Raw genomic sequence first — 19,805 nt, forward strand, 5'->3', positions numbered from 1 at the left:
CTTTGCCTGCAGAGATGATATTGCCTGTGATGTGGACAAAGTCCTCTGGCCAGTCCCAACATGAAGACATGATGCTGAAGCAGAATCAATCTCTCTCACTGACCTTGATTCTGCAGTTGCACAACTCTTCTGAGTGACTGTAACATGCTTTTCATTTAGAGTTTTTTACTGTAACCTTTTTGGCTTTTTTTGGATCACTGTATTTTCACAGTATGCAAGTGCTGAATATACAGACATTCAATACTATACAATATTCAGTACAATAATATACTTGCAGTGCATACAGTATACAATTTATTCACTTTATACTGTAAGTTGGCATTACTATACTTTTTTTTACGTAATTGCAAAATGTGTTTACTTTGTTATAATATACTTTTTTTTTTCTGTAACTTCATGCTTTGGATTCTGTGTTCTCCAATTTTTTATGTAGTGTCTAATGAATGATTTGTAGTGTTTATAATATTGAATCATTGTGTGTATGATCTGAAAGCACTGTTTAATTTTGAGCACAGATACAATGGCTTTGAGGCAATTGTTTGATTTTTCCACAGTCGTCAGAGGTTCTCTGAATGTGGTTTGAAAATTTGGTTTTGTGTTTAAGGTTTTGAGAAAGTGAGTGATGGTTTCAAGAAATGTGTTTAAGATATTCAGAAAAACTGTAAATACTTTTTCACATAGTTTTACATACTGTCATATAGATATGTTCTATAAAGAAAACAGATATGTTCCTAATTCTACGTATCTTGAATTTGTGTGTAGGCTAGTCCACTGGTAGAGTACTTGGGAATTTACTTAAAATCTACTTAACTTTTCCCCCGCCATTGACTGAAATTTCAGGCTATCAGTGTTTTCACTGTTATACGATAGGGGCACTGTTACACATCTTCTAAAAGAGTACAGAATCTCTGGATCAAAACACTGGTGAAGAAGAAACAATTAATAGTAGATTGAAATGTCGACCCAGGACGAGGTGTAGGACTGTGAAGCTTTGGGGGTGTTGATGGACTCGATACTGCATCTTTTTTGATCAATTTTCTCTGCTTTTTGTTTAAAGTGTTGACTTTTTTTAATTTATTTATTAAACTTACCCACATTCAAGTGATGATTAAAAAGGATGCATGTGTCATGGATCTCTGAGGGAAGACTCAAATGAAGAATTAGTGTTCAGGTGTTTATTGACAAAACAGCAGACGAGACAAGATAGTAAGGAAGAGGGGGTGATAACAGTCCAAACAGTAGACAGGGAACAGGACATGATGACAGGTAAGCAGGAGGAGCAACCGCTGTAACTAGCTCAAGATGACAGGCGGTAGGATGGAGGAGCGAGGAAACGAGGAAGGATATTGAGAAGACCCTACGGTCACGTCACGTGACTGCTTCGTATTCAGATTCAAAAATAGCACGAACCCCTTGAGCAGGTTTCGAGTGTCATGCCCTTCGGTAGTAGTAAATAAAATAAAAAGAAATAGACTTAGCCCTCACACTGTTGAACAAGTCCTGTTCCTTAATAAAAAATCTTTAATTTCTTAAATTACCCACAAAATAAAATATCAGCTCCCCAGTTCACAAGCACTTCACCATTCCACAATAATTGTATTTTATTTTGATTATATATGCCTATATGAGCCTTGCCTATGAACTCGTAAGATTAGGACTGAGGCTGAAGTTTATGTGAATAAGGCTGCATTTGTTGATCAACGCAGATTCATAAGAATTGCTTCTGTAGAAGTTAATTTGTCCCATTTATTATTATATATATATATTTTTTTAAATAAATGCATTCATACAATTGTTTGTTCATACATCGTGTAAGAACTACATCAACACAAACACATGAATTATGATGATTAATTTTATTGCTTTGTGGTTTACAGAGCACAAAGTGATGTATTACATGAAACCATCAAAAAAATGTATGGGTCTTCTGGGACAGAAAGACAGCTTTTCCACCTTTTGACCACAAGATGTTGTTAGTGTGCAACATGTTGAAAAGCTTCGAGTAATGAACCATTTTAAGATACAGAGGGGAAAGCCCCGGTGCTTCACAAAGCTTCATTTCACCATCACTACACAAAGGCATAATGTTTAACAAATCTGCCAAACATGAGGGAAATAGCAAACATTATAAAGGGAGCAGAAAACACGTGGAACAGGTAACAATACTCAGACGAGAAACAGGTGAACCCATTCACACAAAAGAGGAGCTGAGACCATAAGAAAAGGGTGAGCACACTGGACAAGGAACAGGTGAGAGCACATTCAGACAAATGAAGACTTAATAAATGACTAAACAAGAGGGCGTGGTAATTGGAAACAAGGAGGCAGGAACACAGGAGCACATGGCCAACACAAAGAAAGACAGAGCCATGTGTTCAAGCACAACACAAAGACACATTAAATAAAGACAAGACTGACAGAAATGTCAGAGAAGAACCCTGACAGCATGACAATACAATTCAATGTTTTTAATGGTTTCAAGTATATAAAATTAATACCTAAGGAACATTTTATAGGTGCTTAAAGTGAAAAAATAATATATAAATAGTAAGTATGATGTTATGTTCACTTAAAGAAAACTTACAAGTATACTTGAGTATAAAACTACTAAACTAGTTGTTTACTGAGAGTATTCTTCAAAGTGTACTTTCATAAACTAAAAGTACTACTAGTATAAAAATAGCAAACTACTAGTATACTGTTCACTTGTATTACAGATGTGAAAAACGTAGTTGTGAAATAGTTGTGCACCTAAAGTTTACTACTGTTACACTTATAGTGCACTTAAATATATACTTTTTATATACTAAAAGTAGGCAAATTTAGTCCCAAGCAGTATTGAAATAGTACACTTACAAGTTTACTACTAGTATATTGACATTAGTATACTTAGCCTACTACATAAAGTATACTTAAAATATACTTGAACATTAATTAAGTATACTTATACACACACACACACACACACACACACACACACACACACACACACACACACACACAATAAATAAGTTGAAATAGGCCTAACTAAATCAGAAAATTATTGTTACTGTGTAGTCATTAATATTTGATTTAATGTTGCCTTTCATTTTTATTAAGTTTATTGAAATAGTTAATTCTACATGGGATTTATTCAAACAATCTGCAAAGCAAAGACAATAGCCTACATTTCAGTATGTAGATAAACCCATGAAAATTAGATAACAATACCATCATGGTGCATGCAAGGGAAGAGGAGCAGAGGATCTCCATTGCAGCAGATTTAGTTTATTTACAGAAAAAGTTATATATATATATATATATATATATATATATATATATATATATATATATATATATATATAAATAAATATATATATTTATTATTTATATATATATATATATATATAAAAGAAAAGAAAAAGAAGGCAATCCAATCCAGGAGGCATGAATCAACATAACAGCTCCACAAACATAAAATGACAGTGTAAGACCAAGAGAAGTATCAAAATGAAGGCTTATATACATGGCTAAATGAGGAACCAAACAAGACTCAGGTGAAAACAAACAAGTAACCAATGAGTAACTATAGAAACCAACTAACAACAAAACAAAGGGGAAAGGAACAGGAAGACCGGAAGGAAACATGGGAACCCAATGAAAAACAACATAAGCGTCCATATAAAGAACATACAGAACTCATGCAAATACACAATACAATTACCAATTTCTGGTTAATCTGGTAAATCCATATTTTAAACTATTTAAACTATAATCACTGGCTTCCAAAGAAGGTCATACACGTGTTCACGAGAGAGTTACGCTTTTTTTGCGAGTGGCGTCTATTCTAAACTAAGCTTGCGCTACGCCTACGTCATACGTAAGGGATAATACATCCAGCCGGTGGTTCTCTCAAAATAACCCCTGACAGGGTGATTTGGACCCCGACGCGAAGCAGAGGCTGGATGTAAATTATCCCTCATTATGTACATTGTATCACTCGCATTATACAGTACCAGCCTCTTGTAATATGGTTCTGGTTCCTGAATGTCATGAATGCATAGCGTTTGTTGTGCTGAAAGGGAAATCGTTTTCTGAGAGATGACTAAAGGCAGGCTGCAAGCAACTGACGCTAACCAAATAAGCAGGCAAATTATCCTTGCTTTCAGGACAGTTCGTTTGGTCCGGGACCACACCACAACCCAGGCGGACAGGCAGCGGTCCAGACTGATCGCTGTCAGCAGGAAGCAGGCAAACATATTCAACAAGGTCACCAGGCTGCTCAAGAAGCACATAAATTTATCAAAAGGCCAGTCGAACTCACGGTATTTGTGAATTATATTAAAGATCAGGAAGAATGAAAATAAGAAGTCTGCTACAGCTTAAGAAACCAGATGGTATTGACACTGCTTTTCATTTTGAGGCCTGTGATGAAGATGACCAGTCCATTCCCAACAACACCAAGCACAAATATTATACAGTGGAGGATAATACTGATTTTCCTTAAGGAATTCACTGTGACAACTGCATTTGCTGGTTGATGTTGTCATATTGGATGGGGCTATAGTTTGGTCTGAAATATAAAAAGACAATGGATAGAAACACACAAAGACAAGTATGCATGCACATTGTATTTCTAGATATTTCATTAGAAATGTGGAGAAGTTCAACATGATATTGCAAACTCTGTTAATTTAAACTGCTAGTAAGAACCACAGCTGTACTTACTCATTATGACTATATTTGTGGAAGAAGCTGAAACAAATATACCCAAAAAATATGAACCAAAATCTTTTTAGCCAAACTATATCTGTAACAGAGCATTGTCAACATTTGAGCCTGAATTTAAATAATTTTCAAAATACATAGGGTTAAAGAAACAAATTATAATCCACTTAATTCATTTGGAAAGCATCAAGGAAGAAAATGTGAGAAAACTAAGACACTTTTTAACAAAAACTAAAATACAAAGTGTAAATGAATTAAAATACAATGCAAAAACTGTTAAACATGCTAAACATTTAAACTTAAGTGAAAAGGCCAATAATATACCTGTTGTCCTGGTAAATAATAAGAAATGTGAGTTGATTGGAAAGCGGTCAGTACATGTTTCTTTACTTATCCGTGATCACAGTTAAATATTCTTGTAAGAGTAAGAGAGAAGGGGATGGTCTTTTCGCTTATCATATTCACTGGAAACTCAGAAATTGTGATTTCATAATCAATTGCATCATGCTTTCTGAAGTCTGTCCAAGTTCACTCTGTCACGGCTCATTAATGAGAAATTCAGGCGTTCGGCTCATTCTTAGGAAATAAACTAGGTCGCCATGACTTACTAGGAATATAATTCTAATTACTCTAACATATTAGTACCAGTTTAGTGTTTATTGACCTGTATTTCTAAAACAACAACAACAACAAAAAAACACAAAAAAACAACAACAACAACATTGAGACATACTGTATACATTCCTCCTTGAGCAAGCAATTGAAAGATAGCAATTCTTTTTTTGTCTGGTTTATATTTTCTTTCAGCACCTGTTTTAGAAGTATTCGCCATAAGAGGAATTGTATTTTAGTAATGCCAATTCTCAATGTGTTGTTGATTTTAGGTACTCCACAAACACACGTCAGACTTGGTGATTTATAGTGCTTATTCAGGGTTGGTAAACACTGCTCTTGCACAAGAAACCCAAGTTTCTCTGTTCACTTTGCAAGTCTGAAAATAAATGGTTCTGATCATGTGGTGACGGATGGATAGATGGATGGATTTATGCTTCTGTATTTTATTTATTCTTATTATTAATTACAATCGCCCATATAATATAGTCAGTGTTTGAGCTGCCCTTCAAAATATTATTATTTGCAGTGTTGGGGAAAGTTACTTTTTTAAAGTAATGCATTGCACTATTGTGTAACTCTATTAAAAAGTAAATAATTGCATTTCTTAATTACTTCTAATGAAAAGTAATGTGCTACTTTTGCATTACCTTTTCTCACCTGGGCTGGGCTTGCTTGCTTGTCTTTATTATTTTTTCAAATGTAAAAGTGCAAATGCAAAATCATGCAGTAGAGGGCACAGCTCAAACAAACCTTTCATCTGTGGTGCCATTCTTGGATAAAAAAGAAAAAAAAGAATGAGAGAAAGAAAGAAAGAAAATCATTTTTGCTTATTTGTATGGTTTAATTGGATCATTAAGGTCAACAGCAAAGACATTGGTTATTAAAGTGAGATTAAATACATAAAGTATATTTGTGACCCTGGACCAGTCTTATGTGTATTTTCTTTTAAATTGAGAGCTGAATACATAATCTTTCCATTGATGTATTGTTTGTTAGGATAGGACAATATGTGGCTGAGATACAACTATTTAGAAATCTGGAATCTGAGGGTACAGAAAAATCTAAATATTGAGAAAATCGCCTTTAAAGTTGTCCATTTCTTTTGGCGATTGTGCAGCATCCATTCACAAAAATAATAGTTTTATATATTTAAGGTAGGAAATTTACAAAATATCTTCATGGAACATGATCTTTACTTAATATCCTAATGATTTTTGGCATAAAAGAAAAATCTATAATTTTGACCCATACAATGTTTTGTTGGCTATTGCCACAAATATAGCCGTGCAACATAAGACTGGTTTTGTGATCCAGGGTCACATTTGTGTTATTTAACGCACTTTTTCATAATATTCTGAGTTTGCATTTCACTGTTATTATTTATTTGGATGAATACTGAATGTGTTTTTGTGCAAGTGAGGTGAGTAAATGCATGTTCACATTTAGTCTAGAACTACAATAGCATCATGTTCACACACAGCACACACAACATGGGGACAGGAGAGCTGTCAGTCAATACATGGGAAAACAAACTTGCATTACTTATTTGAACATCACCTGTTGTAAATTTAAAAGTAATGAATACTTTACTAGTTACTTGATTACTTTTCTGATTACTTTTTGACTTGCTTTACTTGCAATAAATTACACCCAACACTTATTATTTGTCATTGTAAAAGCATGGTAAAGTTTAACATTGTGACTTTGTTTTATGCCTAATAATAAAGGTCAGACAGCATAGAAAGAGGAAGTTTTGGTGATTAAATAAACATAGTACTATATAAACATATAATAGTATACTAAATTAGCAGTTGCCTATTACAACGTGGCTTAAAGATTGTGTAAAACAAATCAATGGAAAAGAAATGCATTACAAATGTATGAAATATTTTTTTATATAATAAAACATCTGTAGATTTCCCATAAAAAGCATAAACAATACAAAATATGTGTATCATCCCAACCAGTATAGACGCAACAACACTAACTCAACCAATGGCATGAGTTTGGGGTAGAGCTATCTGTTAGTCCAACCAATGGAAAACAAGGGGCGTGTCTGAGAAACCTGCCTGAAATGTCATTTTAATGGTGCATGAATTACACCTTTGGATTGACTTTAGAACAAACAAGTCTTTGAATCACTGCTTATCTGACATGGGATGAGGGGTTCAAAGCGGCAAAGTGGAAAGCTTCTTAATGCTTTATCGGATCACTTCAGACTAATACAAGGAATGAATATCTCTGGGACTGATTTTCTAAACGCATGTTTTGTTGTCCTGGCTGCTGCCAGTTGATGAGAAGGTTGTGTCGTTCATCTTGAGACCCTGTGATTCTGAGAGGCCTGAACAAGTGGAAGGGAGAGATGATCGGATAGGCAGATGTTCTTCAGCAAACGCCGTCTCCAGCACCAGGAGTAGAGACTGTTTCAGCTTCTTCTTAAACTCCTCACACATGAACACATAGAGAATGGGGTTCAGACAGCTGTTGAGATGAACCAGGCAGTTTACGAAAGGTCCTATGTGTTTTAGTACTTTTTCAAAGTCACACCACTTATTCTCCATTGCAATTACGGTGGACAGCTGTTGAACATGAAAAGGAAACCAGCATATGAAAAAGGCCATGATCACAGATATGATGACCCGGAAAGGCTTGAGCTTCTTCCCCCTTTTGAGACGTTTGGCACGCACTCCGATAGCAATGTATGAAGATGCAATGATCAGGAAGGGGATGAGAAAACCCACCATAAACCTGTATACGACCAAAGACTTGAAGGGTTCATCATAATAAATGCACCGGTTATTATTTACATAGCGGTAGATGACAAAGGGGATGCTGCAGAGGATGGATAAAACCCACACGAATGCACAGATGATCCTGGCTTTGACCAGAGTTCGTTTGTTTTGAGCCCAAACAATCACCCAGGTGGACAGGCATCGGTCCAGGCTGATAGCGGTCAGCAAAAAAATACTTGCAAACATGTTGAGCACCGTCACAAAGCTGACAAACTTGCACAAGAAGTCACCGAAGTGCCAAGCCATCTTGTTAAAGGCAGTAACAATGTAGAGGATGATGATTAAGATGAAGATGAAGTCTGCAATCGCCAAGTTGAGAAACCAAATGGAGTTGACGGTCGTCTTCATTTTGTAGCCAGTCACAAATATGACGAGCCCGTTTCCAACGATACCCAGAGCAAAGACGACAAAATATATGCATATATTGAAGATTTCAATGCTTGAAAAGGCTTCCATCTGGGTTGCATTGGTCCCATTCACTGCACACAAAAAGGTTGCATTCGCTGCACAAAGAAAAAGAGAAAGCAAACTGTAAAAGAAAGTCATAACATTTCTGATTCTTTCTTTGGATTTTGGTTGAAAACTGATTCATTCAGAAATCCAACTGATTCAGCAATCCGGTTGCAGCGGTTAACAGCTCACTGGAGTTGGAAATTAATGATTTTCAGTTGTGTATAAAGCTGATGAATGTCTTTAAAATAATTTTGGGATAGTTATTACAGCTCTGATTTTAAGTATGAATCTTATTATTGTTGTTCAAATTAGAACCTTAGTTACCAGTTCATTGTTAATCATGCTCAAAATTAGGCTAAATTATATTTAATGAATGATCTCATTTTATTTGTCAGAATTATGGGGAATAAATGTTTGCAAATTTAGAGATTATGATAAAAGGAGTTGCTCAGTCTTACCATGATGCCACCAGGGGGCATCGTGTCCTATATTCTCTATAAAATGCATGATGTGTGTATCTTTTACGGAGTATTTTAACAAAAAAAAAAAAAATGCTCTTACGCTTTTAAAAGAATAAATAAAAGTACTTATAACCCAACAAAGTATTTTTGCTGTCTACAGCTTAAATTATGGCTGGTAGGTTAAAAGACTTTGTCAGCAAAATTTGTTGCACAATTCACATGCAAATATAAGACCACAAAACTGCACATTGATGGTCTCATTAATGCTTTCAGCCAGTTTTGCATTAAAGCAAATACATTTTGTATTTGTATTATACATTTTGTATCTGTATTAAGCAGTAAATACAGTTGCAAAAACACACATCCTTTCTGACCGCAGCTTTTTAACCAATATTGACGTACACAGCATGTATTGCACACGTGACTGAAGTCTCAAAACTAGCCAGAGATGCAATATATATTTTATCTTAAAATAGTGGTTTACACTGATAACCCCTTAAACACTGAGGCCATTTTTGGAGTTTTTTGTCTGAGTGACACACAAAAAAGTAAAGACTCATAACTTCAAAACTATAGAGAGGAGAGTCAAAAGGTAGATATCATTTGTTAGGAAACTTTTTATATTTTTAGAAAATATAAATTTTTATTACTTTTGGACAATCTAATGCTGAGAAAATGCTGATAAAAGACAAAAATATTAATATTATTTTTTAATAATTTAGATATCTTTCTTATTTGAAATGCAATAATTCCGGAAGGAAATACGGTAGCAAAATAATTCTTTTTTTGTGATGTTCCCCTATGTGTGGTCTGCGTCTGGATCATTATTTTATGATGATAGCATAAAGTAATCCAAAGTTACAGCACTTGGAACAAAGGGAGCCTTTTTGTTAAGTCCTCACACATTTGGAAGGCAATAAAAAAAATGAGTTTTCTTAGTGACATACACAAAACTAAAGACTCATAACTTCAAAACTATAGCAAGGAGATTCTAAAGGTAGGTATCGTTTGAAAGAACACTTTTCAAATTTTTTGAAAATATACATTACATTACATTTGGACATTCTCCTGCCGAGAAACTGCTGATAAAAGACAAAAAATATATATAATTTTTATTATGATAATGCATATCTTTCTTATTTGACATGGAATAACTCAGGAAGGAAATAAGGTAGAAGGAAAATTCTTTTTTGGGGAAGTCCCTCTACATATGAGCTGCATCTCGATAAAATTTTGTGGTGATTGGATAAAGCAATCAAAAGTTATAGCATTTGGAACCAAGATAGCCTTTTTGTTGAGACCTTGACGCCCCCTCATGGGCATTTTTAAAATTGTTTCACCATGAAGAAAATCTTGTCATAAAAGCAATAGATTAAGTAAATTTTGGGCTCATTTGAATTGTATTAATATGCTGTAAAAAATTAAGTGCAATTTTCAATGATTTTTGAATGTTTCATGAGATGTATGATGTTTTTGACACATTGCAGTACATAGTACAAAAAACTATTTTATAGATTATGAAAAAAAATATTCTATTTATCAACAAATAACTCAGCAGTACTTAGGAGTTTTTCGAATTGGCTACATTCACTGTAAAGTTCAGACTCTAAGCTTTCAAATGACACCAATTTTGTTTGAATCAAGGCAATATTTTGGAAAAATATGATAATTAATATTTTCGCAGCTAGGTGGCGCCTGTGGGGCGTCCGCGGGCGGTACACTCCGGTTGAGAGAGACTAGTCAGCACTCGTTCAGAGTTGATCGAAGTGGTTGGATGCATTAAAAAGCTGAGATTCTAAGCTTTAATATGATACATATTTTGTGTTATTCCACGTTTGAAATCGAGCACGGATGGTTCCGGGAAAACTGGAAAACACTTTGCACCCCGGGAGGATGAGAGACTTGTTTTTTAGCCAAGTATGCATCACTTCGTGAGGAATATCTCGTGATCAAAGCAATGGATTATGTTGTGTTTGGGCTCTTTGTAATCGTGAGAATCTGCTGTCAATAAAGATGTGTGATTTTTCACAATCCATGCATGTTTCATTGAGTTATGAGCTGAAACGTCACATCAAAACAACATCGCATCACTGCTATTGCTACTTCATAGATCCGCCTGTGGAATTTTTTGTGTTAGAACGCCATAAGGAATATATTTAGATCTGAGTGATGGATTATGGCGAGTTTGGGCTCTTTTTAATCTTAACAATCTGCTGTAAATAATGATGTGCCATTTTCCACAATTGATGCATGCTTCATTGAGTTATGAGTTAAAACGCGACAAGTGCTACATCTATAATAAACGGTCTATGCGCGCCGGTGGTGGTTCGTGTGTTACAACTCCCACGAGGAATATCTTTAGATCTGAGTGATGGATTTTGCTGAGTTTGGGCTCTTTTTAATCGTGAGAGTCTGCTGAAAATAATGATGTGCATTTTTCTACGATCTGTGCATGCTTTGTGAAGTTATAAGTGAAAACCAAACGCGAGTGCTTCATGAGTATATACTAGGATAGGCGCGTCTGAGGTATTTTTTGTTTTAGAACGCCATGAGGAAATATCTTTAGATCTGATTGATGGAATATATTAAGTTTGGGCTCTTTGTAATCGTGAGCTCCTGCTGTAAATAACGATGTATAATTTTTCATGATCGGCGAATGTTTCATGAAGATACGAGTAAAAAGGCCAAGTCTAAGCTACCTTGCTAGGCTACGTGAATCAGTGGATTTTTTGTGGTTTAGAACTCCATGAGGAATATCTTTAGTTCTGAGTGATGGATTATGTTGAGTTTGGACTCTTTTTAATTGTAAGCATCTGCTGTAAATAATGATGTGTCATTTTCCACAATTGGAGCATGTTTCATGAAGTTACAAGCGGAAATGTGTCTAAAATGCAGCATCCATATATGGTTTACACATGGGTCTCTTAAGGGGTTATTTTACAAAAACCTTGCTCAAGTTTATTAAAAACCCTGGAACAATTATGCTTGTTGTATTCTACTCATTGAGACCTTTCAAATGACATATGACACAGGACTATCTGAGCTGTATGATGTTTTTGACATATTGCAGTATGTGGTACAAAAAAGTAGTTTATAAATTATGAAAACATTTTTTTTCTATTTATCAGCAAATAACTCAGCACTACATTGGAGTTTATCAAATTGGCTACATTCATTGTAAATTTCAGACTCTAAGCTTTCAAATGACATCTATTTTAAGTTGATCCAGGTAATATTTTTGAAAAAAAATTATGATTATTAATTTTGCAGCTAGGTGGCGCCTGCGGCGGGTACACTCGTATTTAGTGGAATAACTCTGCAATCATTAGAAGTTGATCGAAGTAATTAGATGCATTAAAAAGCTGAGATTCTAAGCTTTAAAATGATACCTATTTTGTGTTGTTCCATTCAGTGGTTGCTTAGTAATTTGATTATGAATATTTTTCATGGGGTGGCGTCCCGCCGGCGGGACGCTTAGGGTTTAAGGGGATAAACAACAGCAGGGATGGATGATGAGATCTCTTTTTGACTTCTGTTGGATTATAGTCTAAGCTTTTAACTCAACGCCATGCTGCATAATCTTGATCAAATCAGCAATTCAAAAAAGTCAAGATAATGAACTCAACCAAGGTGTGGAGGAATAAAAAAAAAAAAATGCATGTCATTTTGAAAAGGCATTGCAGAAAACATAAACTGCCCACAGCACCCACTTCTTTTCACAGGACATCTGTCTCAATAAAACATAAATTAGCTTGCTATATTATATTAGTATAAACATAGTTATAGCCACAGGAATATTGCGTAGATATAGATTCTTACCCATTTTCAGTCCTTTCCTTCTGTTCTTTCTGCAGGTGTGTGTTATTAAAGCTCACAACAACGTCTTCACATGAACAATTGGTGGTTGTTTCCCCTTTTGCATGAAAGAGAAAGTGGGGTGGAGTGATGATGCAGCAAGGGAACTATGCTTCTATAGAAACATATTTTGAATATCAGTTTTCAAAGGTTAAAGTTACATTCTTCCATGGCAACCTAAAATCGAATCATATAGCCTACTTTATTAACATTATCCAGATAATAATTTAAAAAATACAAATGTTTATGACAACAGCAACTAAGAATTAAGGGCAGAGCAGATAAATATAGTTCTGCAGTTTGATATCGGTGTTTTGAGCATGATCATATAATATTATGTAAAAACAAATGCAAATTTGACGTGCCACATTCTGTTGATAATCTTTCTTCTTGAGTGTTTAAAAGCAGTACAGAGGATGCCATCTAGAGGCTATAATCTTCACTTTATATTCTTCCTTTATAAATAAACCCTTCTTTGGCTTATTTAAACAAATAAATAAAAATATTTCTGCATGATGTATCTTTAACTTTAAAAAAATTTTGAACTTGGCATTACAGTTCTTCTCATGCTAGGATGAATAGCTTGTTGTAGGCTACTGCTCATTTGTAAGCCACTTCTTTAGCTAAAAGCTTCTGCTAAACCAATAAGTGTGAACTTATTAAAAGGCCAGACCTTTTAAGCCATTGAGACTAGTTTATAATTTATCTTCGAAAATGGACAAAAAGCACCATAAAAGAGGTCGATATGGCTCATGCACTGCAGTCTTCTTAAGTTAGTGAAAGCATTGTAGAAGGAACAGACTTGTTTTTTTTTGGCCTTTTAATATCATGATACAGCAAACAATTTGTATGTTAAGACCTATGTACATGAGAATCTGCAGAAGATTTCAGAAAACAAGACACTAATTGTCATGACAAAGTTCATTGATGCAGCAAGTATAAAGGGAATTAAGGAATGAAGCAAAAATATAATGCAAATACTGTTAAGATCACTCAGAAAAGAAGTAATCATGCACTTGGTTTCATTCACATGCATATAACAGCAATTTTAAAGGTAGACCTACACATATGTAACTTGTTTTTTTGTCTGAATTTAGTTTTGTTATTATGTATTTAGTTAAATGTCCAATGTCCAAAATGAAATGACTATAACACAGTTTACCCTATCATAGATTGTACAGAAAGAAGGCAAGTAGAATCCAATTGCAAGAAACAGCAATTTATTATAAACAGGAAGAGTTGTAATGCTGGTCAGAGGCGAAGGACTGAAGCAGGTGAGACAGTGCTGCCATGCAGGGACGCAATGGGCAGAGGGAATCCAGGCAGATCCAGTCAGCTCGCGGGAGATCCGGGAAACGAGAACCACTCGAACGGGAACTAGCAGACAAAGAGTGCTCAAGGTCCAGTCATCCAGGCTTCTTATGATCGCCTCACAACGATCTGACAAAGACAGGACGAAAATCACAGAGAGTAAATAGGACGCTAAATGAGGAACAGCTGGCGCTGATCAGCCGCGATAACGAGTCACGGCCACAACACTCGCACACGGCAAGGGCCAGACAGTGAACCCATGAACCGTGACATACCCTGATCACGGGCGGACTGGCCATCTGGCACTTTCACGGTGGGCCGACGTGCTTTTTGGGCAGACTGCAGAAACTTTTTTTATTTATTTTTTGGCCCATGAGCCGGCCCATAAAAGTGGTAGGCCTAGATCGGAGGCCCAATGTTTTTTCAATTGACACTGCTGGCCCAAAACACTTTAGTCAAAAATATCACATAGTTTTTTTTCCTTCTGACAGACGCGGCCCATGAAACACGTAGCTCAGCGGCCCATTGGTTCTTTTCTTCATTGACACTGGGCTGGGCCAATCACATCTTTAAACACCTCCCCCTCTGGGCTCTGAGCGAGCGTGCAGTGTAAGTGTGTATCTGTCAAAATAGTCTGAGAGATGGAGAAGAAAGAAACGCAAGGAATGTACAGAGAAATAGCGCGAAAAATAGATACAGGCCCTTCAAGCAGACGCTGTAAAATGTGTCAAAATATAGCTTTGTTTTCTGCAGCAGCAGGAACTTAATCAGCTCCAGTGATGATGATGATAGTGAAGAGGATCAGGAGAGAGATGAGAAAGTGTAGAGCCTGTGATAAGAAGAACGTCTCGGTTACTAACGTAACCTCGGTTCCCTGAGATGAGGGAACGAGTATTGCGTAAGTACGCTATGGGAAAACTCCTTTTCTCGAGAATACTCAAGCCACATTTTTAAAACGCAGTGCAGCTGCACAGCATACACAGATGAACTGCGAGAGCGGTCATTGGCTGTGCTGCGGCAACTGCATAAACCTATGACGGGGCGGCTCAGACGTGTAAACCAATCAGGGCATTTTGCGCCCTGACACATCAGAGCCCGCCAGAATGGGCGTGGCCAGAGGCTATAAATTGAGCCCATCGTCCGTCAGGGACCTTAGGTTAAATCGAATGAAGCGATTCCTTGATCAAAGCACAAGCATGGCGAGTTACGCAATACTCGTTCCCTCATCTCAGGGAACCGCGAGCCGGCGCTCATTCTGATTAGTAAGTGGCCAGATCGCCATGCGTGGGCTGGGACACGGGGTTTTAGCCAGTGCTGGAGAGGACGCATGTGCAGTAGTCCGAGCTGGAGTACTGCTGATGCTGAGGCCATGAGACCCAACATCCTCTGAGATCTTTCGAGGGGAGCGCGGGCGCCCGCTCTGAAGATGTCGCTAGGCGTTGAATGGAGAGCGTGCACCCTGATGAGAGGCGCGCCTTCATATGTATAGAGTCTATCACTATACCCAGAAAATAAATATTCTGGCTGGGAGATAGTGTGCTCTTGGAAATGTTGATCCTGAGACCCAGGCATTCTAAATGGCTGAGGAGCCAGGATCTGTGAGTTATCAACTGTGCCTCTGATTGAGCTATAATCAGCCAATTGTCGAGGTAGTACTCACACTCCCCGCTGTCTCAGGGGGGTAAGTGCCGCATCCATACACTTCGTAATGTACGAGGTGCCAGCGATAGGCCGAACGGTAGTGCTGTGTGCTGGTAAGCCTGCCCCTCAGGGCAAGTCTCAGAAACAGCCTGTGATGAGGCGATATTTGGATATGAAAAAGCATCTTTCAGATCCACTTGAGAAAAAACAATCCCCCGGGCGAATTTGCACGAGGATTTGTATGGTTGTCAGCATTCTGAACGGGCGCTTCATCGGCTCTTTGTTCAGGTGTCTGAGATCTAGGATGGGCCGGAGGCCGCCATCCTTCTTCGGAACGAGGAAGTAGCGGCTGTAAAAGCCTGACTTACTTTGTGAGGGGGGGACTGCTTCGACAGCTCCCTTTTCCAACAGTTTGAGCACCTCGGTGCACACTCGTTCCTACTCACTCATTACATGGCATTAGTGATTTTAAGGAATAGGAGTTGGTATACATATTTAAGGGCGTGTGTGACGGACTGAAAATATTACAGTGAAAGATAAGAGTATTGAGTTATAATAGGTACCCCAAAATTTTTTTTTTTTCTCTCTTTCTTCAGTTTAAGTATTTACAAGAGTCTAAAAAAGTTATTCTAATGTTATATAGATTTAAGTTTATTCTGAAATAGGCCTGTAGGTGGTGCATTGCACTAGAGCGATGAGAAATGACGTTCTGGTCAAAGGGCAAAGTCATTAAAAGAAAGCGCCAGAACGCTGCAGACACTAATGTGTGTTTCTCATCATTTTATACAGTTACTATATCTCATCCTTCCCTGTTTGAGGCCGGTAACACGTGCAAAGATGGGTGGTGTTAATGATCATATGTAGTGGGCCAGTCTGGGCCAAAATTCCAGGGCCGATTTTTTGTCCCAGTCCACCCCATACAACAGCACATTTATTTAGGATTTTCTTAAGGGGGAAAAAAATCATTTTAATTTTTTTCACTTTTGGTTTCAGTTTTGATTTCCCTGACCTCCTTTGACCTTCAAGGAGCTGTGTGGACACATTTGAAATTTAATAATTTTCATATCTCAACACCCATAAAACTCATGTTATCATCCTTCATGTATTAATTGCTTACAATAGTTGCTTTGCAAGATCTTGGCAGAAAGTAGGCCTATATATTTATTATTATATTATATTATAAATGATGTTTATTTATTCGTTTTTCTTGTTTTTCGTACAGCCATCCACGGATTCATTCCTAGTTCCTGTTTCCGTATTTGGGTGGTTGACATATTTGGCTAAAAAAAAAGTTAAAAAAAAAATCTCAAATGTAAGTCATGGAATTTATTGGGTTATATTCTTCCAACTCTTTTATTTCCAAATATATATATGTGGTCTTGTAGATTTTGTCCTGAAATTTACATTTATTCACTAGTTTACTGTCTTAGTGACTAGAATTGTCATATGGTGTGACATGAATGATATTGTGTATTAAATTAAAAAGGGGTATAATGTGATAATGTAAGTCAATTTATCCTGATTCTTTATCATTACTATATAAAAGTATAGCATTGTACAAAGCAAATTTGGAGTTGACATAGGCCTATCCCTGCTGAAAAATCCAGCTTAAACCAGCCTAAGATGGTCAGGCTGGTTTTGGCTGGTCTCCCAGCCTGGTCATAGCTGGTTTATCAGGCTGGTTTTAGAGGGGGTTTGAACACTTTTTTAGCTGGTCAGGCTGGTCTTAGCTAGTCATTGTTGGTCTTAGCTGGTTTTAGCTGGCCATTGTTGGTCTTAGCTGGTTTTAGCTGGTCAAGCTGGTCTTAGCTGGTCATTGTTGGTCTTAGCTGGTCAGGCTGGCTGGTCTTAGCTGGTTTTAGCTGGCCATTGTTGGTTTTAGCTGGTCAAGGTGGTCTTAGCTGGTCAGGCTGGTCATTGTTGGTCTTAGCTGGTCAGGCTGGTCATTGTTGGTCTTAGCTGGTCAGGCTGGTCTTAGCTGGTCAGGCTGGTCTCAGCTGGTCAGGCTGGTCTTAGCTGGTCATTGTTGGTCTTAGCTGGTCAGGCTGGTCAGGCTGGCTGACTCTATGTCTTCTCTATTTTTCCTGCCACTGGGTGTTGTGACAAATAATGTAAACAATTCCAAGTACACTTTAACCCTGTAAGACCCAAATATAGAAAAACCTTAAAAAATATATTTTACCTTTCAGATGTTGTTGTAGGAGGCCTTTGATGCAGAAAATAAAGAGTAAAAAAAAAAAAATGTTTATGTACCTTTTTAGAGAAATGTTGTAATATTGCAACATTGGGCTTAGTTGGGAGCAGAATTTCGGTATTTGTACTCACGTTGTCTGAACAAAAATTCAGAACAACTAAGGGTTCATTTGCAGGTCTGATTGCTTACTTAGCCCCATACATGTATATATTAATAATATATTAATATAAGAATTTAATATAAAAAAAATAAAATATAAAAAAGTCATTTATAAAAATAAAATAAAAAACAAACAAACTATTAAACAAGATAAAACTCTGGCTTTTTCTAGAATCTTCTTCATTCCCTTTTTCTTTTCATGACTGACTTTTATTGGTTGTGAAAGTCCCAAAAACAGTTATTGTCCTCTGAAAAGCAAAGGCGAACATCACACTTACTGCATTGCGTGTTGGTGTATTGCAGTGTTTGCAGTGTCTTCTCCCTGTCTTATGTGGGAAATGTGCAACTTGGTCCTTGCGTACATCAATGGGAGGTGTGCACATCTCTTGGACGGTCTCTTCTGAGCATTCAGAGGGCTTTCTGATGTCACTGTCTGTGTTGCTGGGCTCCCTTTGCCTGGAGTGTTTATCAGGATGAGAGCCAGCGATACCTGTCACGGGGCATGGTGTGTTCGCTTGTTTTTGGCTTGATGTCCTCGTAATTATCAGCTTGACAGTTCATGGGTGGTTGGTTTTCTTTGTCCACTTGTTGACAGACATCTTCATCTGAGTCTTCATCACTCTCATCAGTGTCATTGAGTTCCATCTCAACTTCACTCTCTCCATTTTGGATGACATCAATCACATCCTGCACACTGTATCGCGGCTCTCTCCTTGCTGGTGGCATTCTGAAAATAAAATATCAATTAATTAACATGTATTATAATGATTTTTATATTGTAGTACATAACCTGAAGTAATAGATAGGGTGGTGGACCAAGTGGTCAGAGTAGAAATGTTTTCCAGGCAAACAAAACGGTCTGCCTATTCTAAGTTGCTTAGGACAAAAGTGTCTGCTAAATACCCTAAAAATGTAAATGTATCCCAATCACCAGCCATTTAGTCACACATTACTTCCTGGACATAACAATATTGCTTGTTATGCTCTCTAATGATCATACTAAAAGGAAAACATTCAATTGTCTGTTGATATCCTGTTATTAACAAACCTGCTATTTTGACTACCACAAACACCCAGTGTTGTATAATTGCAACAAATATATAACAAGCTCTAAATGAAATGTGATGCATCTATTCCATAATAAATACATATGTACATGCTCTAGTCTAGACATTATAATAACAACCAAAACAATATATAAAATACATTTTACTTACTTGAATCTGATGAATCTTGTCCATTGAAACAAAGAGATGTTGTTCGAAGGAAACCTTGAGAGGTTGTGTGAGTTTGTGGCCCTAATGCGGGACTTATAAACAAATGTATGATCCAATAGCATTGGGAGACTGAACAATAGGACCCAATGACTATGTAAATGTGGTAAAAAGTAAGATAAAATATAACAGATTTTAACGTTGTAATTTTACAACAAGGGGTCTTACAGGGTTAATCTTCAGAAGCACAGGCAACCATTCAAACAAATTCCTTTTATTTGATATTGCAGCCCCTTAAAACAACCCATAACAGTAATGTACAAAATTATTAATTGAAATGATTAAAATGCTAAAAACTATAATAGTAACCGTAAAGGAGAACAATAACAGAATTATAGAGATA

The 19,805-nt window shown here is 36.7% G+C and overlaps 1 protein-coding gene across 1 annotated transcript; it reads right to left on the minus strand.

Annotated features, from left to right (window-relative positions):
- Positions 1-6,168: 6,168 nt before the first annotated feature.
- On the minus strand, positions 6,169-13,127 carry LOC309506863 (C3a anaphylatoxin chemotactic receptor-like). Its single transcript, XM_082180820.1, has 2 exons — positions 12,848-13,127; positions 6,169-8,617 (listed from the first exon to the last, which is right to left on the minus strand). Exons 1-2 carry the CDS (start codon positions 12,849-12,851, stop codon positions 7,578-7,580), a joined length of 1,044 nt encoding a protein of 347 aa, XP_082036946.1. The 5' UTR covers positions 12,852-13,127; the 3' UTR covers positions 6,169-7,577.
- Positions 13,128-19,805: the final 6,678 nt, after the last annotated feature.

The sequence above is a fragment of the Leuciscus leuciscus genome (assembly GCF_965113295.1).
Source record: "Leuciscus leuciscus genome assembly, chromosome: 9".
Lineage (NCBI taxonomy): Eukaryota > Metazoa > Chordata > Actinopteri > Cypriniformes > Leuciscidae > Leuciscus > Leuciscus leuciscus.